Genomic DNA, 25801 nt, shown 5'->3' on the forward strand with positions numbered 1-25801 from the left:
GATTCTCCTATATAATTCCAACTCTTTTTTTTTTTTTCTTGTTTTTTTCCCGCTTTACTTTGTTCTGTTGAAGATCCCGATTTTTCGGTTGTAACGGAGAATTCGCAATTTTTTTTGGGTTTTTTTTTATAGAAGAAAACTGGTTCGAATTTCACAGTTGTGATTCGAAACCATTCGATTATGCAAGCTGGCTGTATTCGATTTTCGATATTCAATCTTCTTCAAAGGCTCTCCTCCCCTTAGGCTCTCTCTTTTTCTCGCTCGCTGCGATTAAAAAGCTTCAGAGTTCAGAGAGAGACAGGGAGAAAGTGATACATATGGTCGCGTGAGGATCAGGAGGCTCGTTTCTCGGTTGTTGTGCTTCAGAGAAGCTTTCTGTGTCTCTTATTGCCGGTTGGTCGCTTTGTTTTTATGTTTCAGAAGAAGCTCTCTTTCTCTCTCTGGTTTCTCTGTTTGTTGATGTTTATATAAATTGTTTTCATAGTTTAGAATTCTATCAAATAGAAGGTGAATTCAACTTCGGTTAAGAGTTTGTTGCTCTAATCTGATTTTATTTTATCTCTCTTCTAATGGTTTCTCCAAGATTCATAAACCAGAAATGTTGCATGCAACCTGTAGATCTGAGTTTACTTCAAATTGACATTTCACTTTACTTGAAGTTTTCGAGGTTTTTGACTTCTTCTTCTGGTTCTTTTAGCTTGTGTTCTTCAAAGTTTGTGCGTTTATGAGAATAGCAGCAGTAGCTAGGCGTGAACACTCTGAAGAAGAAGAAGTTGCGAGAGGTTAACTCTGTTCATCTCTTGGCATTTCGAAATACTTAGTATAGATCCCAATAAATACTATGAAGGAACTAGTAAGTGGATCACAGCCAGTGTCGTCTTAGTCAATATAACTTGGTTTGAAGGGACAGCAGTGAAAATTGGTTATGCCACACTGGCCAACATTGTGAATTTCAAACAAACCTTGCTTCTGTTAATAAGTGCCATCTGAGTTTTTGGACTATTACTCCAAAGAAACTGAGATTCAGTTCCTTCATTATGAAGTTTGTGAAACATTCTGCAGTACTTAATGAGCTTCAATCAGCAACAGAGCTGCATAATTCCTGCTGATTTTAGGCCAAGGAACTGGAACTATGATTTGTGGTAGCTTATGATTTCTACTGGAGTAGTGGGCGAGCGTTGGTGCAATGGTTAAGTTGTACTATTACAACCTGCCGGTTGCGGGTTCAAATCTTGGAAACAGCCTCTCTTGTGAAGCAGGAGGTAAGGCTGCGTACATTTGCCTCTCCGATACCCTGCAGTAGCGGAAGCCTTGTGCACTGGGATGCTCTTTTTTGTGATTTTTACTGGAGTACACGTAACTGGCTCCAGTACAATTTATTTGTTGTCTTGATTCTTCACGGGTCTTAACTCACAATATCTGTTTGAAGGAACCTGATGTAATGTTGAAGTGTTTGATTGCTATTTGAAGCAATAGAAAAATACAACCATGAAACCTAACTGAAAAGATCTCCTTAGATGCATTTTCCATAGTTTCGAAAGTATGATTGAGCTTTGGAATTACGATTTCTTCCTCTTTAATGAGCCATCCCCCCATCCATGATTCTTTTGATATATATACATTAGGAATTAAGATTGAGTAATTTGGTTCCTTTATTTTTGTGTTATATGGTTCACTTCCCACGCTTCAAATTTGCATGCACCTATCAGGATTCTTAGGAGGGTACTTGCAACTCAAAGTGACGTTCTTGGGGAAATTTTGTGACAAAATTTTATAATATGTTGTTAAGAATATAACTTCAGAATGAAGCTGTATAATTGCTGGATTATTTCTCTATTAACATCTATGGAGGCGGTGGGAGAAAATGTTAAGGTTATAGTTGTTTGATATCTAGAACTTAGCTATTTTATAATATATGACATGAAGTGTCATTGGTATTGTGGAATATTCGTTGATTTTCTGGAAATCCATTGTGGTTGTATTATTTTTACATTCTTCTGTTCAATCTTATAATAACCTAGGATTTTTTTCCTCCTTATTTGTTGTCTACAGTTGCAATAATTTTACTCAAAGATGGTTGCCTTTGGGAAGAAGTTGAAAGAAACTCAAATTCAAGAATGGCAAAGGTATGCTTGGTATATCTGTGATGTTTTTAATTATTTTTTATTTGGAATTGTTCGGTGAAATGTTCGCAGTGTTTTTCCCTCCTTTTATTTCAGAAATTATTAGAACAGTAAACCAGATCTGAATATCCTTTCTTGTTAGAAATACTGTTGGATAGCAACATGTATGGAAGCACAGCAAAGTGGAATCTTGTGGAAGAAAGATTTCTGTTGGAATTGCTTTGTCCTAACTGTAGGGAAAGGGTAAAATTCCAAGCAGATATTAATGTTTGCAGAAGAAGACACATTCTGCATATTCATATTTGCTCTTCAAAGTATTAAACTGCTTCATTTGAGCAAAATTCTGAGTCCTAGAGAGGTAAAACCATTTTGTTAAACGAAATGGTTTTGGAAGGGATGGTTCTCCTAAGAAGAATGTTTCATTTCCTACTTTCTATCATCATTACTGTGGTTGTGTCTATGTGACGTTACAATGCTCGACTGCTCTAGCATGTAGCATATTTGGTAAGAAGACTGGAACTTTGGATATCTGATCTAAAGTTTTCCTGTCCAAATCAATGTTAGAGAATTATAGTATGAAGTATGCACCAAAGGTTAGCCAGGCTACTTCATAAAATCAGATTTGCTTTGCTGTCCTTTTTTATTTTATTTTAATTATTCTTGGCTCATCACCTTCACCTTTAGTTCTATACTGTTGCTTGTAACTTTGATACCACATCAATGGTGAAGTTTAACAATTTTCTTCCATAATTGTTTGCGGAATTCAAATCACTATGCTTTTCCACTCTGTTATGATTTTGTGATTGCAATCATAAGGCGCAATTTACTTTCATTTCATTGTCATCCATTCCCATGATTGAGCACTAATTGTTAATAGGGAAGAAATATTTTTTGCTACAATTGTAAATTTGTAATATGACAGAACAAGTGTTTAATAGGTTTATTGGGCATTGTCGTGGAGTCTGTGGGCTGGAAGAGTCTGTTCTTTGGGTGAATTATCATTTATCATGTCAAAAGTTTTGACTCAATAATCCTCTGCCACCAGGCAACACAATCAACTTTTTTCAGCCTTTTTTATTTAAAAAAATATTTTCCATCTCCTGCAGTTCGAGAACATTGCTTTAGTAGGTGTAATTTTAGGGTTATCATGGTGTCACTTGCCACATGAGGGAGGATGAGGAGGTGACGCAGAGGCTGGCTTGGGCCACTTTATTGGCCAAATTTCGATAGACATAGACAAACTTCTTTATCTGCATAGTCAGTCCCTGCAAGGCTGTTACCATGTAATATCCCATCTTTATTTATGGGATATGAATATCCATGCCAGTTTTTTATACGGGCCATATGGCATAATTCAGCCTTTATTCTGTAGCCATAGTTAGGTCTAACTAACACTCCATTCTGTTGATTTCGTACAGATACTACATCAACTACAAATTAATGAAGAAGAAAGTAAAGCAGTACTCTCAACAAATTGAGGTTGGAGCACAAGATCGCCGTTATGTTCTCAAGGAATTTTCAAGAATGCTCGATAATCAGGTATTATAATTATAGATTGGAAATGCACATTTTCACATTGGTGCTTGAATAAGTAGTTATGTGTAAATGTGATGTAAATTTTACAACTTTATTCCTTCCTTCGTGTTACTACTTTCTCTTTCATTAACCAGCCTGGCATTTTTATACTTGTCTGAAATAGAAAAGAAATCATACTTATCTGATTCATTAGGTCAGTTGGGTATGCTTCACAATTTTATAATATTTGGTCTCTAATAAACTCTGTTGAGGGTAGGCTTTTGTGTCTCATATTATGGTTCTTTAGTTGACGGCTTGTGCCACTGCCAGAGATCGATGTTTTTAAACTCAGATTGAAAGAGGACTCGAAGGATATGAATGCAATGATATAAGTTCTAAATAATCTGAAACATGAAACTGTACCATTGTCCCACAATGACCAGACATTTCATGGTTTTCTACTTTTGTCAATTGATTAATATGATATTTTAAACATCTATTCCTTTAACTTTCATCTCTGTACCATCAGAAATTTACTTGCAAATGGTATGAAAGTACTGCATTTCAGATGAAGAGCAACATGGTAATTATGGTTAAAACCCAATTCTATTGAAAGGCAATGGTTATCTGACCAAATATCTGAAAATGACTAAGTGGAATAGTTAATAATCTTCTATTGTGTGGTTTTTAGGTGATTGATTATGAAGTCGTAATGGTTCAAGGCTCTTCTTAATGGCCTTGATATTTTTGAGGCCATGTTAAGAGCCCCTTATAAAGTTTGCTAGTATGTCTGTCGTTGGGGAAGGGGGGGGGGGGGGTTGGGAGTGTGGGACATTGATGGTCGCTCAAGGTCAGACAATGTTATTGACCCTATTAGTGAGTTGACTTGATGTTGGGTCATTATTTTATCACATACCTTTACGATTGTGAATGTAATAGTTGGGGGGGGGGGGATGAGCCATTATTAGCCTTCACAAGCTAGCTTATTTGAAGATATATTATTGGAAGGGACATAAGGTATGTGGCAAGAGCACAATGAGTCAAGCAGGTTAAGGATAATAATAAATCTTCCCACAGGATCATCAATTCTATAATAATGATAATGGTATATGTCATTTGTAGTTAAGTCCTTAGGCAGCATGTCTATCATGTCCATTATTAGAGGCCTTGAGTACCTCCACTTGTACAGTCTTATAAACTGAATGTTTATGGTTACTCTCTTGTTACCCCTGGTCCCTCTGATATTGGTATTGCATTTTGTGGAAAGCATACAGTCTGCTGACTTGATCACAATTGATGATAAAGTTGGTTATGCTTTTGTGCTTTTTGAGGATGCATTGGCGTATTATAGTTTGTTACTTATTTATTCCTTGTAACTCAAATGAACTATCACATTTCCAGTGACTTTGTTGTTGAGGTTGACTCCAGAGTAAGTTTCATCCCTGTTTCTGTTTGTTGTGCTTTCAGATTGAAAAGATTGTTCTGTTTCTCTTAGAACAACAAGGGCAACTTGCAAGCAGGATTGCCGAGCTTAATAAACAGCATGAGGCTCTTCTACAGCAGCCAGAAATATCCTCAATAGCTCAACTGCGAGAATCATATAGAGCGGTGGGACAAGATCTTTTAAGGCTTCTCTTTTTTGTTGAGATGAATGCTATTGGCTTGCGTAAGATACTGAAGAAGTTCGATAAACGCTTTAGGTATAGATTCACTGATTATTATGTCACAACTCGTGCAAATCATCCTTATTCCCAGCTCCAGCAAGTGTTCAAACAAGTGGTAATGTGTCCTATTTAACTTGGTGAACCATTTTCTTCTTCCTTCATAATTTTTTTGAAGATTCTATCGTCTTTACTATTTGAAGATGCAGTTTTTAGTTCCTAACTTCTTGTAGCCTTAAGACAATAAGAGTCATGTCAATCGTGCATTAGAGCATTTGCTTCTTCACCTGAATTAAAGCATTATTGATTGACAATGGAACATGCAGGGGATAGGGGCTGTTGTAGGAGCCATTTCGCGCAATCTCGCTGATCTTCAAGACCGTCATGGAAGCTACCTATCAATTTATGATCAGCCAGCAGTTCCTCTTCAGGTTATATCTTCCTATATATCAATCTCTGACTTGTTTTAAGTTTCCTCAGTTTTCACACGCTAATTTTTTTTGTTACCTTTCACTGGGCGAGGGTTAGCTCATAGTGAATTGGAATTTATTTCTGATAAATTGTATTTTCTGCAGGATCCTGTTATTGATTCAATTAAAGCTGCAGTAGACAGGTTGACACATTCCACAAATTTCCTTCACTTTCTCGGACAACATGCACTTATTATGCAAGAAGAATTACCAACTCCATTGGAGGATCATGTTGATGATGAGAGTTATCATTTCATGTCACTTCTTTTGAACTTAGCAAACACCTTCCTCTATATGGTCAACACATATATTGTTGTTCCAACAGCGGACAACTACTCGCTGAGCTTAGGAGCTGCAGCAACAGTTTGTGGTGTTGTGATTGGGTCCATGGCTGTTGCACAGTTGGTTTCTTCAGTGTATTTCAGTGCATGGTCAAATAAATCATACTTCAGGCCACTTATATTTAGCAGTATTGTTCTTCTTGTGGGAAATGTTTTATATGCATTGGCTTATGATCTTGATTCCATAGCAGTTCTTCTTATTGGTCGTCTATTTTGTGGGTAAGTGATTCTTTTATTGTCCAATGACTTCATGGATGGAACTTCTGATTTTGTTTGTTTATCCAATTTTATTAGTATCTTACACTTGGCACATAGCAAGTTCTACTTTTGATCACTACCCGGTAAATATTTGTGTGAATATGTTGGTACTGCTTTCTTGTATTAAACTTCTGTAGTTGCACTAAAGACTTGTTAACTGTGACGTTTATAAGTGGTTTACTGCTTTATATTATAGAATCTCATTCATAGTTTTTGAAATTTGTCTAACATGTGCATAGTAAATGTCAGTTTGGTAATTAATGAGACTGGTAGGGATATGTGGACTGTAAGCTTGCTTGCCAGCAAGGATAAAGATTTCAGTGCTGACCTAGGTTTCGACCAGCCAAAAACCAAAATTTTGTTGAAACTGGTCGAAACTGGTATTTTTTGGGTAAAACTTGACATGTGATGGGCTGGTCAAAACTGGTCAAAACTACCGAAACTGGGTTCATTGAAATTGGTCGAACAACAACAAATCAGCCTTATCCCAACTAAATGGGGTCGGCTACATGGATCCATACAAACAAAGAAGGGAAAACAGAGGTCCTCACAAAGTATAAGTAAGAAAAATGAAGAATAAAACTGAAGAAATGAGAAAAGTGATAAATGGGAAAATGAGAAATGAGAGTAAGAGGAAAAGAGGCAAGCCCAGGAAATCAGGAAAATCTCAGCTACCTGGTGTCTACAACGTGGATCTCCAATAGGCTCTATCTGAGGTCATACTTGGCACAAGACTCAGACTTTGCATGTCATTCTTCACAACCTCACCTATGGTCATTTTGGGCCTGCCCCTAGTTCTTTTAGCTCCCTCAATCGGGATCAGGTCACTCCTTACTGGAGCGTCCTCAGGCCTCCTTTGCACATGCCCAAACCACCTCATATTGTCGAAATTGGTATTTTTTGGTCGAAACTATCAAAATTTCCAAAATATTGTCGAAATTGGTTGAAACCAGTCGAAACTTGGTATTTTTTAAACTCCCCTAAGTTTTGTCTCGGTTAGCTACGAAACCGAGTTGTCTCGGTCGAAACCTGCAGTTTTGACCGAAATTTAGTTCCATGCTTGCCGGAATGTGTGTTGTTTTGTTTTAGTTGTAATAGTGGGATGTACTATATATTTATACATGGCCCAAAGTGATGCAGTTGCATTAGACATTAATCCTGTATGGATGCCTATGTATAAGTTTAGAAGGCCCCCAATTTGGCAATTCAATGGGCTGAAATTGACCTTTGGATAGTTATATTATAGGTTTTGCCTTTTATTTTTTTGGGTTTCATTGTAATGAGCCTAATTTACAAGCCTATAAAGTGGGGATAAAGTTATTACTTGGGATTTGTAGTTAAGTTGAGTGTTTGAGTTAGAGGATACTTAATAATTAGATAGAGTTCTCCTTTGAGTTTATTTACTTTATTAAGTGAGTTAGAGTTGTAACAATGGAGAATCTGGAAAACCAGTCCCTACATGGTCAGAAAGAGAAAGAAGAGAAGGAAGAATTAGATAAAAGATCAAGCACATACTTCCTTTAAGATATACTAACACCCTTGTTACTACAAACAACTTCGATTCCCAAAAGTATTTGAGCATTCCTAAATCCATCATCTGAAAATGTTGATTTAAATATGCCTCTACATCTTCGATGCTAGAAGAGTCATTGCTACAGATATAATTTCATCAACATACACAACAAGAATAACGACCTTGGCACCATGACGATGGACAAACACAGTGATTAGAGAAGCACTGTGTGAGTCCATAACCACCAATAACCTTAGTAAATTTATCAATCCAGGCACTAGGGGACGATTTCAGGCCATAAATAACCTTGTGAAGACAGCAAACCTTTGATTCAGTCTCTCCTGAGCAGCATACCCAGGAGGTTGCTCCATATACACCTCCACAAAATCACCATAGAGAAAAGCATTCTTTATATCAAGCTGAAACAGAGGTCAATCAAGAATAACCGCCAAGGATATAAGCACACGAATAGAGTTAAGACGAGCCATTGGAGAAATGGTTTCTAAATAGTCAACTCTATATGTCTGAGTTTAACCTTTGGCAACCAAGCGAACTTTCAACCGCTCAACAGATCTGTCAGGAAGATATTTAATAGTGTACCAATGACGTCTCACAAGTTCCTTTCCTGGGGATTAGTCAATCAGAGACCAAGTCTGACGAGTCAACGAGGGCATCCATCCTTAGATCCATAGCACTCTTTCAACCAGGATACGACAATGCTCTCTAATACATATTATGGACATAACTTGTAAACAAGGACAAAACAATGTTGTGAAGTATAGAAGGAAGGAGGGAGATAGTAACAAACTTAGAAATAGGCTAAGCAATAATAAACTTTTGAGTACAATTGCGAATACCTTTATGAAGACCAACCAGCAAGCCAATGGAGGAAGAATCCTCAGGTAAGGAGTCTAATGAAGTAGAGGGCGGTAACGAAGGAGTAGCAAGAGCCGTTGAAGCTGACTTGGGATGACGCATATACACCTGCAAAGGTACTGGGGGGAAGTAGTAGATGAGTCGGTAAGAAGGATAACAACAAAAATAGGTGAACTAAAAAGGTTTGTGTCCATCCTATGACTCTCATCAGAAAAATACAGTGTGGTTTCAAAAAAGGTGCCATTAGCACTTCAAGTTGCTGGCGTGTGATTGGATCATAACATTGGTAACCTTTTTTAGTACGAGTATAACCAAGGAACACACACTTGGTAGCACGTGGAGACAATTTGTCAAGACCAAGGCGAAGAATGTGAATGACACATGTATATCGAAACGCCTGTGGTGGTAAACCAAACAAAGATGATTGGCGAAAAACCATAGAAAAAGGGGATTGATTTTCAACCATAGTAGATGACATACAATTTGTCAAATAACAAGCGGTTAGAAAAACATCACTTCAATAAAACTTCGAAACATGCATATGAATCATTAGAGAGAGAGAAAATTCCAGTTTTTCCTCTTCGTAACACCATTCTGCTGGGGAGTATAGGTAAACTTGGTTTGATGTATCATGCCATGATTAGAACAAAATTCAGATATTTCACGTTGGGTATACTCTAAAGCATTATTTAGATAAAACCACTTGAAGTTAGATAAAAATTCAAGGGAAAATTACATGATTAGCTACTTTTGGGTTTTCATTTACAAAACTGTCCACCCTATGTTTGAATTAACAAAAATAGACAAAAACAAGTTAAGGTTTACAAAACTGGACAAAATAGTGTCTCTCCCTCCCACACTTACTTTTTTAGACATTTTTACCCCTGTCATTGCCTTCTCGCCCAGGCATCCTCCGTTCCCTGCAACCCTACCCTTGTCCCAGCCACCGCCATTCTCTGCTACCCCAAATAACAGAGGAAAAAAAAAAAGAGATTTTTTCAGAGGGGAACTACCGAGGAAGGAAGGAGAGTCACTGTTTTGTCTAGTTTTGTAAAACTAAACTTGTTTTTGTCTATTTTTGTTAACTCAAACATAGGTGGACAATTTTGTTAATGAAAACTCAAAAGTAGCTAATCATGTAATTTTCCCCAAATTCAAATCGATCCTTTAACAAATATAACCAGGTCATTTAAGAATGATTGTCTACAAAAGTACAACCAAATTTACTTTTGACAAGACATGGACCCCAAACATTAGAATGAACTAAAGAAAACAAAGAACTTTGAAAGCATCACGAGAAGGGAATGAGATACAATGATGCTTTACACTCAAGTTGAGAAATAATCTTGCAACTGGGAGCCATACGTTGGAGCTTGGAAAGAGAGAGATGTTCAAACCGGTAATGCCACTAAAGAGGAGAGGACACATTAGAAGTCGCAAAAACGACACTAGGAGAGACACTGTTAAAATAATATAAGTCATCCTTCTCACGATCTCCACCAATTGTCTTCCTTATCTTGAGATCCTGAAAAACAAAAGTAGATTAAAGGTAACTGAACAATTCAAGGACTTAATTAGTTGACTAACATAAATAAGATTTAAAGGTAAATTGGGAACATGAAGTACAAAATTTAACATAGGAAGAGAAGGTAAGGAAACACAACCAGATGCAGACACCTGGGTAAAGGAGCAATCAACAAGTATGACTCAAGAAGGGTGATTAATCTTTTAAAATGAGAAAAATACATGGGACTTACCAGTCATATGGGAGGTGGCACCGGAGTCAATGACCCAAGGTGTAGAAGAGGAAGAAGCATGAAATGTGCCAGTACTTGAGTGAGCAATTATAGTGGTGGATGTAGATGCAGATGTTTTTGGGATAAGGAAAATACATGGGACTTACCATGCTTCCCCCAACATGTATCAACAATATGATTAATTTTTCCACAGTAAGTACATTGACGCATGCCTTGGTTAGGTTGTTGTCCTCCGCCTCTTCTACCACCATGGCCTTAACCTCTGCCAAGAAAACCATAACCACACTTTTGCCTAATAGGTTGTGGAATATTCAAGTTTTAGCCTAGCCGAGTTTCCCCATACTTTGCCCAGAAAGGTTTTTTAGAAAACTCAACTTTCTCCTATTTATGGAGGAGCATTTCAACAGTCCAATTTCTATTCGTTTAACCCTCTAACGACTCTATTTTCAAATCACCGGTCGACCGCAATCATGTAGACTGAAATTGAACACCTCTTAGGATTTTACCAATCGGCCGTTGTATCAACCGTCTATATAATGGTGTTCTTGGTAACCAGCGGTGCATGTACCGGTCATCCGTTGTATGCTCATTGGTGGACCACTCACATTCATACTGGTTGGCCGCTCAATCAACTGCCAGGCTATTTATGGAGGAGCATTTCAACAGTCCAATTTCTATCCGTTTAACCCTCTAACGACTCTATTTTCAAATCACCGGTCGACCGCAATCATGTAGACTGAAATTGAACACCTCTTAGGATTTTACCAGTCGGCCGTTGTATCAACCGTCTGTATAGTGGTGTTCTTGGTAACCAACGGTGCATGTACCGGTCATCTGTTGTATGCTCATCGGTGGACCGCTCACATTCATACTGGTTGGTTGCTCAATCAACCGCCATGCTATTTTGGGCCTTTTACCAATATCAACTTGTTAGGAATCCGAGGTATTGGGATTAGCACTTGGCGCTAATCTTGATATGCCGTAGGGCCTGTTTTGTCATTTCTTTTCCTGTTTTATCCTTTACTCTATTATTATTTATCAAATAGAAGTGGGGAGTCAAACCTGACGGTTTTAACTCCCCAAGGATTGCAGCCACATTATTCTTCTTTTTCCTTTTCTTTTATTCTTTACACAACTCATATCACTTGGACATATCTTCTAGTTTATTCATTTACCATGCTTAGTGAACCAATATAAGGTCCATAAAGGTTACCAAAGGGCTAAGTCAAGGATCATGATGAATATCAACCATTAGGTTCATTTGACTTAGTCAGTTTGCACTATTAGCCACCTATCTTAGGTATTCCAATTTATGTCTTTAGGTGATTAATGAACTTGAGCTATTGGGATCTTTACATCCTAGGATCATCTATATAATCACAAAAATAAAAAATTATTCTAGGAACACATTCAAGAAAACTTGTAATGTCTTCAAGTCTTGGCTCGAGTTGCTTGAAACACATGGATGGCTTGGCTTGATCTTCAAGTTATGCTCCACCACTCAATGACAAAGGTCTCTTGAACATGCTTCTCAATGCTTGGAACCTGGAAACTCATTGCAATACTTGGAAGAGCAAATAACTTTTTCACACACAAATAGATTGTAAGCACTAAAACATGTAAACTTTTAAAATCATGGATTGTTTACTCAACGATCCTTATCTCAACTATCTCCTTTTTTTTTTTTTTTTTTGGTGATGACAAGTTATTATTGAAAAAACACAACAATATAGACATCACAAGAAAATATGTCATTTGAAAATATGTTCCTACAACCAAACTTGGACTTATATAGACATCACAAGAATTCTAATTCAAATAAGATACGTCTAAAGCCAATGGGAATGCTCTTATGTGAAGAACTCAACTCAAGCAAGAGATGAGAACTCCAAAGCTGGAGATGGACTTACATAGCAATCAAGAAAATGACCATTGAAGCATCGGATTGCTAAGTCCGGTGATGGACTTGCAAAGAGAGGGAAATCTCCAATGAGATAAACCACTCTAACGCCATAGGATGGACTTATATAGGCATCAAAATATAGCAATTCAAATTCAATGATACCTATCGCCGAAGCAATGGACTTTCATAGTAGCAAAATGATAACCAATAATGTATTAAGCTACGATGCGGGTGCCAAAACATTATCGTAACATATTGATTTCACAATAACTTATTCATTTTTAAAATAATTCAAATCCAAATTCATCATCATAGGCATCAAACAATTCATTTCATAAATCCCATAATTTAATAATTCACAAATGAATGCCATACATTTTAAAATATTCCAGTTAAATCAAGGTACTTCACATTCATAACACATGGACTTATATAGGCTCCAACATATTTAAATTTTCACCAAGGAAGCCTAAAGCAAACAAGTATGGACTTACATAGGGAGCAATATGAGAACCAAATATGATAGAAGCTACCCTAAAGCTGCAAAGCTGGTCTTACAAAGAGAGCAAAATCCACTCAACAATTGAGCACTCTAATGCTGGGAATGAACTTACACAAGCACAAATAAATACCATTTTCTTTGAAGAGTGTTGAATGCCGCAGACATGATCTTACTTAGGGATCAAAACTCATAAAGTTAGTACATGAGATTAGTAGTTAAGTTGAGTGCTTGAGTTAGATTAGGATACTTAATATTTCATAATTAGGTAGAGTTCTGTTTTGAATTTATTTACTATTTTACTTTATTGAGTGTGTTAGAGTAATTAGGAGTCCTTTTATGAGTCAATTTAGGAATTTTAGAAGGTTTTTATATATATGATACACCTCGCATCAAGTAGAGATGATTTGAGTCAAGACTCAAGAATATGAGTTTTGGTATTGTTAAGCAATGCATATGGGATTGGTATCCTATACTTGATTTTTTATCTTCTCGTCTGTTCTCTTCTTCCTTCCAAGCAGATTGATCTCATCTCTTTTTCCTCCCCTTCCATTGATTTGATTTCTTCCCTTGACGATGCAGTTGCTTCCTTATCTCAGATCTGATCACAAATTTGATCTTTGTGCCTACTTGCATTTGAGATCCATAATCTGGATTGTCAAATTGCATTACAAAGACTTGTCCGAATTTAAGTTGGAGTACAAATTTGAACGTCCATGTAGGCATTCTATGTGAAACATTTTTTCTGCAGTCTATGAAATTATATTTCATCTTCTTTTTTGTGCACTTTGTGGATTCATAATGTTGGAGTCATTGGGAAATGGCTGATAAACTAGACTGCTATCTAATTTCCTTTTTATTTTCTGGCCTGGAATTATGAACAAGCCTCATATACCTAAATGGAGAAAATGACAGCTTTATATGTTTTTGAAACTTTTGGTCCAGTTATTTCTTTGACCATACTCGTAACCCATCCTTCAAAATACAATAGTGAAACTTAATCTCATTCTTTATTTCAATCATAGTTGTCATGGCGTCATATCGCTGGAGAAGTGGGCATATCGACCGATATGGCCTCCATGTCGTCGCCATGGACGTCATACCACGACATATGGCCATATTGGGCGACATTGTTGTTTCAAATTATAAAACTTAATTTTTTAACAATAATTTTTTTTAACCATTTTTTATTTTAATGTTTTTTCCATAACATAAAAACAATTTTAAAAAATCAAACAAAAAACACTAATACACTATTGACTAATACACAATCACATATTCACATCAGCAATTTTTTTTTTATTTAGATGGGTTGTTTATTAGCTTTATTCACTCAATATAAATTATGTTATTGTAATTGTTTTTTTGTTTTGTTACTTTTGTAGTCACTTTCATATGAATTATATCTCAACTCTCATGATTTTTCAACTTTATTATCAGCAAGACTATTGCTATCAATTATTTGATAATCCATGATTTCATATACACTAATGGATATTACACTTTCATGAATTAAACCATAGTAGATTAGTAGTACACTTTCATGTTAATTTTTGATGTTATATGGTATATATTATAGCATACTAAATGACATTAAAAATAGAGAAAATAAAAAATAAAACATGGTCAATATGATTGCCATGGCGGGCGACATGTCGATATACCGACATGAGACCGCTCCACCAACTTAGATCGCCGTGACGACGTGACAACTATGATTTCAATTGGTTTTATTATGTCTTTTGGTCTAGTAATTGTATAGACCCTATTTGTTGCTCTTTTTTTAAGATACAACAGTGAAGTTTCGTACTTTCCTTCAACTGGTTTCACTTTTCCGTTCTGTTATCATGAGTAATATTGGTAAAAACAAAGAACTCTTTCAAGTGTATTTATGTTTCTTTGTAATGTTGAGTTCTGTCACACAATGATTTGTCCTCTAATATTTCAGGTTGGGTTCTGCAAGAGCTGTTAACCGGCGTTATATTAGTGATTGGGTTCCTCTTAAAATACGAATGCAGGCTTCAGCAGGTTTCGTCAGTGCTAGTGCTCTTGGGATGGCATGTGGTCCGGCTCTTGCTGGACTTCTTCAAACTAATTTTAAAATTTACAAGTTAACATTTAATGAAGACACCCTGCCTGGTTGGGTTATGGCACTGGCATGGTTCATCTATTTAATATGGTTGTGGATTTCATTTAAAGAACCTATTCGTGAGACTGAAGCGAAAAACGTACAACAGGAAGCTAGTGCTCGTATGTTATCTTACAGCTCACACTTGTGCTTTCCCCCCTTTTCAGTGATGCATATTGTTCAATCTTGTGATGATTGTGACTACTTGTTCCTATGAGCTTTATATTTTAAGCTCTTTAACCTCTTTATGTTTAAAATAACCCTACTACTCGCTCTTCCCCTCATTCTGAAATATTATTAAAAAATTTTGCAATTTAAACTTTTCCATCGATGATAATTAGTATGATATTTAATGCCGATGTAAGTATTTACCCAGAAAAAAAATGATTACTTTTGTGTCAGGTCCAGCAGAAAATGATGCAATGGAAAAAGGTCTGGCACAACCTTTGCTTTTAAATTCAGAAGACAAGCAACAAGATGAAGAAGGTGAACAAGAATGTGATGGAAGTGAAGAAGCTTCTGAGGAATCACACAGACCAGCTGCTTCAATTGCATCAGCATATCGTTTGCTTACACCATCAGTAAAGGTTTGTAACTAATTCCAAGTTTGTTTTTGACATGGACAGTTTTCCGGGTTTCATAAGAGCATGTTATTCATAATAATAGACTTTAAAAATATCATTTTATACTCGTACCCTTATTAGTGTATTACGCATGCCTATGTAACATACAAATTTGATTGAAAGTCATCTCTCTCTCTCTTAGTCTTCCTCTCCCTGCCCCCCCTCCCCCCCCCCCAAATCCTTAATTTCAATAACCAAGGAATAGAATCCCATCTCTTTTTCGGTTTAAACACTTATTTTACCTTTTCAGTCATAACCTTGGTAGAAATGTACATCTGATATATGTTGGAAATTCTTTAGTCATTGTGATGTGAAGTGTAGCGTAGTGGTGATTATTTATTCATGACTGGATATCCATGTTGCCCCCCCCCCCCCCACTACAAAAAAAAAACCCTTAGATATGCTGTTGGAAATTTGTTGATTCTTCGACATTATGTTTGTGCATGCAAAACATAATGTCATTAGCTGAGGAGCTGTATGAAACCAAAGCTTCCATGTATATTACTATTTCTTATTGAAATTAAGGCACTACTAACCTCAATATTATGATTCACCTTAATCAAATTCCTTATTTGTGTTTAATTTCAGGTGCTGTCATTGATTCCCTTTTGTCTTTTTTGAATTTCAGGTGCAGTTGTTGATTTACTTCATGCTCAAATATGCTATGGAGATATTACTTGCTGAGTCTAGCGTCATTACGTTTTATTACTTTAGTTGGTCAACCAGCTCAGTTGCAATATTTCTTGCCTGTCTTGGGCTTACGGTACTTCCAGTAAACATTGTTGTCGGAAGCTACATTAGCAACATGTTTGAAGACAGGTATGTTTTTCAAATGATGTTGCCTTTTATATGCTTATTATTAAGGTTTCTACTTTTTACTGTCTTAAAATTATTTAGTGCCCACTCTTACCAATGTCTAAGAGAGGGTTCAATTAAGGTAGTCAGAAAATCTAGGGTAGTTTATCTGGCTAGCAGATCAATAGCTCATGGTAATTGCACTTGGCAATAAATGAAATGAAATTTCAGATTTTTATTGTGGAAATTGGATTATTGGCTACTGCTCTGAAAGAATTTAGGCTTGCTGGATGTGTGGGATGGAAGGCTTTGACCAAAACTTAAATGTATGAATGATGGATTTGACAGTTCTAATGTGCAGTAATGTCTGGTCATCTCTTGAATGTGGTTGCATGTCAGAAAATTACATGGAAAATAAAAGAGAAAAGAACGCAAGAAAAAAATTCGGAGTCTGCCTAGGGTTTGAAGGAATTAACCTTCACACCATGAATGTGTGCAGCAAGAGAATAACTGAGCAAAGTTTCTTTCATTCTTAAATTAGAAATTTGTGATTTACCCTCTCCTTTGATGTGTACCACCAGCTCCTACTCTCACTATAACTCCAACCACTGATTACACTACTTACTGTCTCAAAATGGAGAAATTGAGTAAAGCATAAAAACGAACAACTAGTCTATGTTAAGGAATCCAATATTTTGACCATTCTTGTCCCTTGTGGTTCTCGAAACATATGTACGTTGAAGTGAGGGATGCACTTTGATGTCAACTCTTTTCAACATAGGTCTACTCAATAAGAGCTGTTCCTCGTGTTCCCAGTTCATGTCAGGGACGTGAAGCATGGGATTGTAGGGGGTCAGTTGCCTCTCTGATAATTTTTTTCATAAGAAGAGGGTGGGGCAGACCTGGTGACAGTGAGCTAACTTTTATTCTTCGCCCCCCCCCCCCCCCCCACACACACATACACCCTCCCCACCCCCCACCCCCTCCCAAAAAAAAAAATTGGGCTCTAAGAAATCTAAAGTAATCAGTTAAAAAACCATATCTCTAACCCTTTGTCGCGAAAGGAAACTGAGGCTACTCAACTAGTAACTCCAGGCAGTTTTATGGTAGTTTATTATTTGGGCATCTCTCTAAGTGCTGTTTCAGTCTTTTATTTATTTATTTGGTTCCATGCTTTTTATATATTCCAAATGACAAGCACAGTGGTCTTTGCCGAGCTGCTGATATGGGGGAAATGTTTATATTCCCTATTTATTTTGCAGAGTCTAACAACCATTTAAATAATATTGGTATGCTGCAAGACTTGTTGTTTTGGCGTCAGTTATTGGTACGCATTAACAACCAATGTGGAAATGGTTTTGGTACATGTCAGTTGAATTTGAAATATTCAACTATGCATGCACTCTCTAGTTGTTCCTGATTCACATGCGCAGATAATGTACCTAGCTAAAGTAAAATTGTACTTCACTATCAATATTTTGTCATTATTTTTGGGGTTCGTAGGGTATGGCAATTGAAATAATGAGGATGCAGTGCTTTGAGCTGGATCTGTTATGGAACTCTGCTCCTATTCATGATAAGCAATTTATTTTTGAAATTCCTTGGATGGCAATTGAAAGAATGATGATACAGTGCTTTTAGATTGATTAATTATTGAATTCTGCTCCTATGCATGATATCTAATTCAGAATACATAAACTTGCTTTGAAATGATGATTTCTGCTGGGTCTTTTTTTTTGCATCACTAAGTGAAGAGTTTCTGGTTTACCTGACTGCAGGCAAATTTTACTGGCATCGGAAATTATAGTAGGGATAGGCATACTCCTAAGTTTCCATGTATTCGGCCCATATTCTGTACCACAGTATGTCTGTTCAGCACTCATCACATTCGTGTCTGCTGAGGTTCTTGAAGGTAAAACCTATTGTCATGTTTTCTTGATGAAATGTTAATTCATCATGTATTAGATCTGGCTAAGCTCCTGGTGTTTATAGTTATTTGACAGAGATGTTAATGGTCATAATTTTAGTTGCTGAGATTACTGCCAGTCTTACCATCCGGTGCAAGATACTTACAACTATAAAAAGAAACAAGTGACAGGATTAAATTTAATGCAGCTACATGAAATAATGGAGAATCAACTTTCCCTTTGTATTAGTTCTCTAAAAGTGGCAAATAACAGGGTTGATGCTATGTTATTGCTAACTAGTGACAGTATTAGCTACCATTCATCAACTTCTCCACTTCTGGTTGCTTTCAGTTTCATCTATGACTGTCAATAGTATCGAAGAATTGCAGTCTAGGTTGTTAGTTATATTCTTAATTGAATCAGTTTTCTTATATGATTACCTCACTCGAGTATTTGACTTTGCACTAACATTTGCTCGATCAATGCAGGTGTCAACCTATCACTCCTATCTCGGGTCATGTCATCTAGGCTTGCTCGTGGGACCTACAATGGTGGACTACTTTCAACAGAAGCTGGGACCTTGGCTCGGGTAATTGCAGACGGCACGATAACACTGGCTGGGTACTTGGGACAGAGTAGGCTATTGAATGTAACCCTACTTCCTTCACTCTTCATTTGCATATCCTCCATTCTCGCCACCTGCTTCACCTACAACTCACTCTATTGATTTAATATCCTTGGACACCCAGTCATCTGCATGTGCCTCCATTCTTTCCCAAAAGGGTTTTTCCCTCTAAACTTTCTTAAGTCACAGCTGTATAGTTACTCTGGAAGCCAATTGTTAGATTTTTAGAACATAATAATTTGTCAATCAGTTCTATGAAGGTCCCATCAAGTAGTTGTTTCTGTCATTTATTTCTGTGAAATCACCAGTTCACCTACTCATTAGCCCATATAGAATGTTGCGTTGTGGCATTTCGGATGGCATAAAAGTTATCTTCAATGGGAGTCGTGCAACCTTATCTGCAGTGACCAATACAAGGGAAGAAATGATCCAGAAAGCACTCATTGGCTGCCCTCGAGTCTAATAATTATTTATAGAGAGAAGGTTCTCTGAGCAAGCATAGAGAATCTGTTCTCTTGCACTCATTGGTGTTGGATGGGCATATGTGAACAGTATAGGGTCTTTTCAACTTTGTACATATAGGGGAGGGGTTCGATGGCCTTAGATCTGTGGGTGCTTCCTTCACCCACTTTCTCCTTTCCCAAATGAAAATTTCCCTTCTTTCATAGGAATTCTCTTTGATATATCACCAGACCTGTTTTAATATACGTCTATTTTCCTATCCAAAAAACGAAAAATCACCAGACCAAAACCTGTGGCATGGATTGCATTTTGGTTTCTACAATCTGGATTGGGTTCAGGTTGGGTCCATACTTATTCACAATTAATGTTTAGGTTCTGGTTGCACAATTGCACCCAGGGGTGTGTAGAATACTGCCAGAACTTTTTACCTTAGCAAGTAATGGCTTCTTCTCAAGCAAATTTAGAGGGAATAAAAATGAGCAAGGTGGGTGTTGTTTAGGCCTCTGGTGGTGTGGTTAGCTTAGGCCATAGCTTATAATCCACAGCAGGGAAGTTCTAGCCTCGAGGCCTCCGTGAAGAGATGGGTGCATCTTAGACTCAAAAATACCTTGTGCCCGGAATCCGGATTAGCTCCTCGTATGTGAAGGCTTTACATATGATTTTGTGATGATGCGTATTCTTTTGTTTTCATAAATGGTCTTCCATTTTCCCATTAAAAATGTTTAGAGAGGAATTTATGGAAGGAAAAGGATATTTGTTATATCAGTATATGAAGAGTTATTACATGCATCGAGCTCATTGCCTCCTGGGGTTGAGTGGCTATTGTGTTATACTCAACTCATAAACCGCCATGTGGATTTCATGTCGATCTAATGGTTGGTAGACGAGCAACTCAGCAGCCTTATATTTTAGAATTTTGAATTAAACTAATCTATCAACCATTGGATCGACTTGAAATCTATGGAGAGCTGAATAAGCTGATCGGTATAAAGCATTGGGCATTGGGATCCGCAGGGTTCTGGATTGATTCTGGTGGCACTATAACAGCAAAACATAGTGGGTCCCATGTAAGGTAGTAGGACCCACACAGCTTTGGATGTGTTTTGACTTTTGTGGCTTAGCCGTGTCCGTATAGCTTTCCACGCTCCTATGGGTTATTAGGTTACCATTCTGGTCCATTCCTTCTCCATGTTGATGTGGCTATAAGAAAGAGCAGAAAAAGAAAGAAATAAGACGACACCAACGCTTTGCTCTCATTCTCATGGGCCCCCCTGTGTCCCATGTAATCAGGGGCTGTGCCTGGGCAGTTAGGATCATTTAATGGAATTTTGGGTTAAAAGTCTTCAAAGATGACTCCTATGGGTCCATCAAATTTAATAGTCCAGAATCTGGTTCATTCCCAAAAAGGCCAAATATAAACAGGTCCATTTATGTGCCCAGCCTATACAATTTCCTTTCATGGTTCTCACCATTGAAAAGGTGGTTAAGCAGGTCCCACACCCAAGAAAGTATTGGACTAGGAGGCCTCCTGACCTAATCGAAAACCCTAGAGAGTTAATATAGGCCCCACACAGAATGCAAAAAAGTAGTTGAATCTCATTTATTTGAGTTAAAACCCATCTTAATTCGAGAATGCAAAGGCTCTCATCTCATTCTTGTAGGACCTCCCTTCCTAATTTAAAAGGCATGTGATTGGGATTTCGGAAGAGAGAGCCATAACACACATTAAACCCTAATTAAACAGCATCAAACAGAACAAAAGGCCACATGAAATGATCGTCGCACTGTCATGGAAAGGTGGAAATCCCTAAGGTGCGGCAATCATTTCACGTGACCCTGTGTCTAGACACAGATGCCATGCACGACACAGTACTAGGTAGCGTTATCTTTCTCTATGTTTTATCCTCAAGGTAGCTGTGAAGCAAAAAAAGATTGGAGCAAAGTTGGAAACTTGGAAACTTTTAAATTAGATTGTAAAATTCACATGATATTTGTTTTTTACACAATAAACTATGAAGTGACCCTATTTTACTTATCAACGAAACCTTAATTAGTACCAAAAATATATAAATGAATTGGACTCTCTTTGGAATTTTTGAATAAAATGACCACTCTTATTTAAGAGAATGGAAAAATAACAATTATTTTAAAAACTACTAATTGGTTTCCATCAAGATTCTGGTGAAGTGCTGGTTTTCGTGTTTTACAAATATATACAATCCCTAAACAAGCAAAGGTGTTTGCTAATTTTTGCAAAGGACCCAAGGTGAGGCCCTAGGGTTTTCTCCACACCAGAACCTATCCTAAACATGTAGAAGGTCTACCAAACTCCAACCATTACCGTAGGAATGTTGCAAAACCCACATTTAACCGGTTTGTGATTAAATCAAACCAAACCAAACCAAATTCAAGGGAATAGCCCCACTTAGACTGTTGAGGTCTAACCAGGGTTTGAGGAATCAGGGTTGGATTGAAATCGGCCATACACAATTCCAAGCAACCCAATCAGATACTTTTTTAGGGTTTTTGATTTGATTTATTAAAATTTATTCTAATTGATCCCGAATAGAGTTGAATAAAAATTTGATTGATTCCAATTCCACAGATCTAACCTGTTAAAGGATCGAAACCAACACTCCTAACCAGGGATTTAAGAATTGGTATCGGATATGTTATCAATCTCAACTATTACTAATTCAATATCGATCCAGATCGACCTGTATCAGAGGGATTTTCCTCATTTAAAAATTGATATTTTTTATCACTTTACTTTTAATTCGTACCGATCCATCGCTACAGGATCAAGCAGGAATAAGTATCAACCCTTGCCAATCCGGTTGACCCAACCAAGCTCCCAACTTCACCAAATCTCAAGCACATTGTAATTGACCCTCTAGTCTTCACACACACACTCTCTCTGCAACAACCAGCCAACCACACGTAAATTGATCAGAAGAGGTACGTAAAATCTCTTTGAAGAGCGAGCCACACTGAATCTTGCAGGTAATTTAATGCCCCCCGCCCCCCCCAACTGTTTTCCTCTCATTTATTGTATTAACAATTACATCCAGATCAGCTCCTCCCCGATTACGGCTCAAAATTAAATTCTTTCTTTCTTTCATAGCCATTCTTTTTTAGAGTGGGAAGAAGATGTTAAAGTTGCATCAAAGGGCCTTGGATTTGTATTTATGCACCGGTCAGGTCACCTGGGTTGCTTCAAAGTCGGGGGAGTGCTTTGCTTGCTTTCTTGCATTGCAGAGACTGGAGAAGCGCAGAAAACGGATGTCACACGTCCTGCATTTCAGAGAGGGAATCTTTGCATCGTGTGTGATGTTTCGCCGTTAATGTAGTTGAGTTTGGACTTTGCTTTGGTGTATTTATTGGATTCTCAGTTTCGTTTTGGTTCATAGGCTCATAGCAGCTCAAGGCTCAGGTAAAGTCCTCACAAACTGATTTGGATTGGAGAAATTTGAAAGCTTGAAAGCTCGAATCTCACCACCACCAGCACCACCACCACCTCCTCCTTCTGAGAAAGCGATCATGGGCTCCGGATTCTGGTGGAGACTCATTAACTCCGCCCTCGTTGGAATTCTCTGTTTTCATAGTCTCAGTCACGCTCAAAAAGGTATTTGTAGAGCTCATTCTTAAAAGCTAGTCGTTATATCTTGCTCTCCTGTCCTCTAACCACACGGTTGGAAAGGAGCCGAATTGAGGTCCTGACTTTTCGGGGATCCAATCTAGCCAAAACAGGGGTTGTTTGGTCATTTCATAGAAATCAACAATCTTCCCCTCCACGTGAAAGCAATCGAGATCTCGACTTCTTCGTGCTTGTGCTACCATGATTTCATTTTCCATGACAAAAATTGTTGTTTTTTTAGTACTCAAATTGCCCTGTGTTTCGATCTATCCAATTTGCAGTTCCAAATTACACATTTGTTCAACAAGCAACTTCAGCACCAGCCGTGTCATACTATGAGTACATCATAGTGGGTGGAGGAACTTCAGGCTGTCCCTTGGCTGCCACACTCTCTCACAACGCAAGTGTTTTGTTAATAGAGAGAGGAGGCTCTCCTTACGGCAACCAAAACATAACCAATTTGGGATCCTTCAGTGCCACACTCGCCGATACTTCCCCTTCCTCTGCCTCCCAACGTTTCATCTCCGAGGACGGCGTCATCAACGCTCGTGCACGAGTTTTAGGCGGTGGAAGCTGTTTGAACGCCGGGTTTTACACCCGAGCAAGCACTGACTACGTCAGAGACGCCGGCTGGGATGGTTCACTTGTAAACCAATCCTACCAATGGGTAGAGAAGATTGTTGCCTTTGAACCTCCCATGCTTCAGTGGCAATCTGCAGTCAGAGATGGGTTGATTGAAGCTGGTATATTGCCTTTCAATGGGTTCACTTATGATCACATTTATGGAACTAAGGTTGGTGGAACCATCTTTGATCGTGATGGCCATCGACACACTGCGGCTGATCTACTTCAGTACGCCAACCCCAAAGGCCTTACTGTCCTTCTACGTGCCACTGTTCACAGGATCTTTTTTAGGACCAAAGGTAAGAATTCCAAGAACCCTCCTTCTCCCTCAACCCCTCAACGAACTTAGTTCATTAATGAAAGATATCTTTAATTGCATATATATTACAGGAAAGGTAAGACCCATAGCCCATGGAGTAGTGTTCAGAGACGCAGCAGGAGTTAAGCACAGAGCCTACTTGAAGAAAGGATCAATGAATGAGATAATTCTATCAGCTGGATCAATTGGAAGCCCACAACTGTTGATGCTAAGTGGGGTGGGACCAGCACAGCACCTTAGGTCTCACAACATTAAGGTGACATTGGATCAGCCATTGGTCGGTCAAGGCATGGCAGACAACCCCATGAATGCTGTCTTCAGCCCTTCTCCCAATCCTGTTGAGGTTTCCCTCATACAAGTGGTCGGCATTACTCGTCTAGGAACTTACATTGAAGCTGCTAGCGGTTCCAATTTTGGATCTCCAAGCTCAGCCCCACAAAGAGACTTTGGGATGTTTTCCCCTCAGGTTCTTACTTACTCATTCTTATTCATGAATTATGACTCAATCTGTGCAGTCTTGAAATCGAAATGGGACTCTGTTTTTGCAGACTGGGCAGTTATCGGTTGTGCCCCCAAAGCAGAGGACACCAGAAGCCATAGCAAAAGCAACAGAAGCCATGAAAGCTCTTAGTTATGAAGCTTTCAGAGGTGGGTTCATCATAGAGAAGATCATTGGTCCTGTGTCAACAGGGCATTTAGAGCTCCGGAATAGGAACCCAGAGGACAACCCATTGGTCACCTTCAATTACTTCAGGGAACCAGAGGACTTAAAGAGGTGTGTTGATGGGATTACAGTTATAGAGAAGGTGATCCAATCCAAAGCCTTCTCCAATTTCAGGTATCCATACCTTTCCATTCAAGCCCTCATCAACATGACATCGAATTTCCCTGTGAACTTGCTGCCAAGGCACGACAACGATTCGACTTCGTTGGAGCAGTTCTGCAAGGACACTGTGATGACCATTTGGCATTATCATGGAGGGTGCCAGACGGGCAGGGTTGTTGATCAGGATTATAAGGTTCTTGGGGTAGATGGATTGAGGGTTATTGATGGCTCCACCTTCCATGACTCCCCTGGTACTAATCCTCAAGCCACTGTCATGATGCTTGGAAGGTAAACATGGATTTGTTAGAGGGGTTACTGGTTAATCAATCACTTTGTAGTCTTGTGTTCATGTTGTTAATATTTGATTTGGGTGATGCAGGTACATGGGAGTCAGGATTCTAAACGAAAGACTTGCTATGAACAGATCGAATTAAGACATTATCACAGGGAATTCTGCATTTGATTATTGGGAGATTCATTTTAAGTGTTTTTGGGTGTCCCATTGTGTATTAGGAGTTTAGGACTAGTCTCTGTTCGAAACTAAAGTGTAAAATAAAAAGAAAGAAAATGGCGTTTGTGCAGAGCAGGTGTTGGCTTTTCAATGGAACTCCAATATTTAATAAATACATTTCTATGGTTTTTATGAAAGTCTCTTCCTCTCTCATATGATCTGAAAACAGCTTCGGCCATTGGCATTAAACTGTTTGATAAATTTCTCAGAGAATCCATCAAGAGGTATGTACTTAGCAAGTAAAAAGATGTACTCTTTTTTTTATTTTTGGTTAAAAGTAAAAAAGATGTACTCTTATTAATTATATCGGTCACCGCAATTACTGCTGGTTCTTTACAAAGTGATTACTGGTCACCATCTTATAAAGTAACAGCTAACTCCGCTTGCTTCACAGTTAACAGTTCACACAGAAACATGGTTTGAAGAAT

The 25801-nt window shown here is 38.0% G+C and overlaps 2 protein-coding genes across 2 annotated transcripts; both read left to right on the forward strand.

Annotated features, from left to right (window-relative positions):
- The first annotated feature begins 72 nt into the window (after nucleotides 1–72).
- LOC122663628 (SPX domain-containing membrane protein At4g22990-like) lies at nucleotides 73–19253 on the forward strand. Its single transcript, XM_043859230.1, has 11 exons — nucleotides 73–182; nucleotides 2053–2126; nucleotides 3542–3662; nucleotides 5106–5417; nucleotides 5626–5730; nucleotides 5875–6329; nucleotides 14865–15166; nucleotides 15447–15631; nucleotides 16296–16486; nucleotides 18241–18374; nucleotides 18858–19253. Exons 2-11 carry the CDS (start codon nucleotides 2074–2076, stop codon nucleotides 19094–19096), a joined length of 2097 nt encoding a protein of 698 aa, XP_043715165.1. The 5' UTR covers nucleotides 73–182; nucleotides 2053–2073; the 3' UTR covers nucleotides 19097–19253.
- LOC122663630 (protein HOTHEAD-like) lies at nucleotides 6447–25301 on the forward strand. Its single transcript, XM_043859231.1, has 7 exons — nucleotides 6447–6451; nucleotides 10402–10406; nucleotides 22988–23081; nucleotides 23375–24016; nucleotides 24108–24502; nucleotides 24585–25150; nucleotides 25242–25301. Exons 3-7 carry the CDS (start codon nucleotides 22997–22999, stop codon nucleotides 25294–25296), a joined length of 1743 nt encoding a protein of 580 aa, XP_043715166.1. The 5' UTR covers nucleotides 6447–6451; nucleotides 10402–10406; nucleotides 22988–22996; the 3' UTR covers nucleotides 25297–25301.
- The last annotated feature ends 500 nt before the right edge of the window (nucleotides 25302–25801 follow it).

The sequence above is a fragment of the Telopea speciosissima genome, chromosome 6 (assembly GCF_018873765.1).
Source record: "Telopea speciosissima isolate NSW1024214 ecotype Mountain lineage chromosome 6, Tspe_v1, whole genome shotgun sequence".
In the NCBI taxonomy this organism is placed as follows: Eukaryota; Viridiplantae; Streptophyta; class Magnoliopsida; order Proteales; family Proteaceae; genus Telopea; species Telopea speciosissima.

Bases quoted from the DNA above. Each gene is read 5' to 3' on its own strand.
- LOC122663628 (XM_043859230.1), top strand. From the start codon at position 2,074: ATGGTTGCCTTTGGGAAGAAGTTGAAAGAAACTCAAATTCAAGAATGG. The intron at 5,418-5,625 runs GTAATGTGTCCT...TGGAACATGCAG, and splicing joins AGCAAGTGTTCAAACAAGTG to GGGATAGGGGCTGTTGTAGG. The intron at 16,487-18,240 runs GTATGTTTTTCA...ACCTGACTGCAG, and splicing joins AGCAACATGTTTGAAGACAG to GCAAATTTTACTGGCATCGG.
- LOC122663630 (XM_043859231.1), top strand. From the start codon at position 22,997: ATGGGCTCCGGATTCTGGTGGAGACTCATTAACTCCGCCCTCGTTGGA. The intron at 23,082-23,374 runs GTATTTGTAGAG...TCCAATTTGCAG, and splicing joins TCTCAGTCACGCTCAAAAAG to TTCCAAATTACACATTTGTT. The intron at 25,151-25,241 runs GTAAACATGGAT...TGGGTGATGCAG, and splicing joins ACTGTCATGATGCTTGGAAG to GTACATGGGAGTCAGGATTC.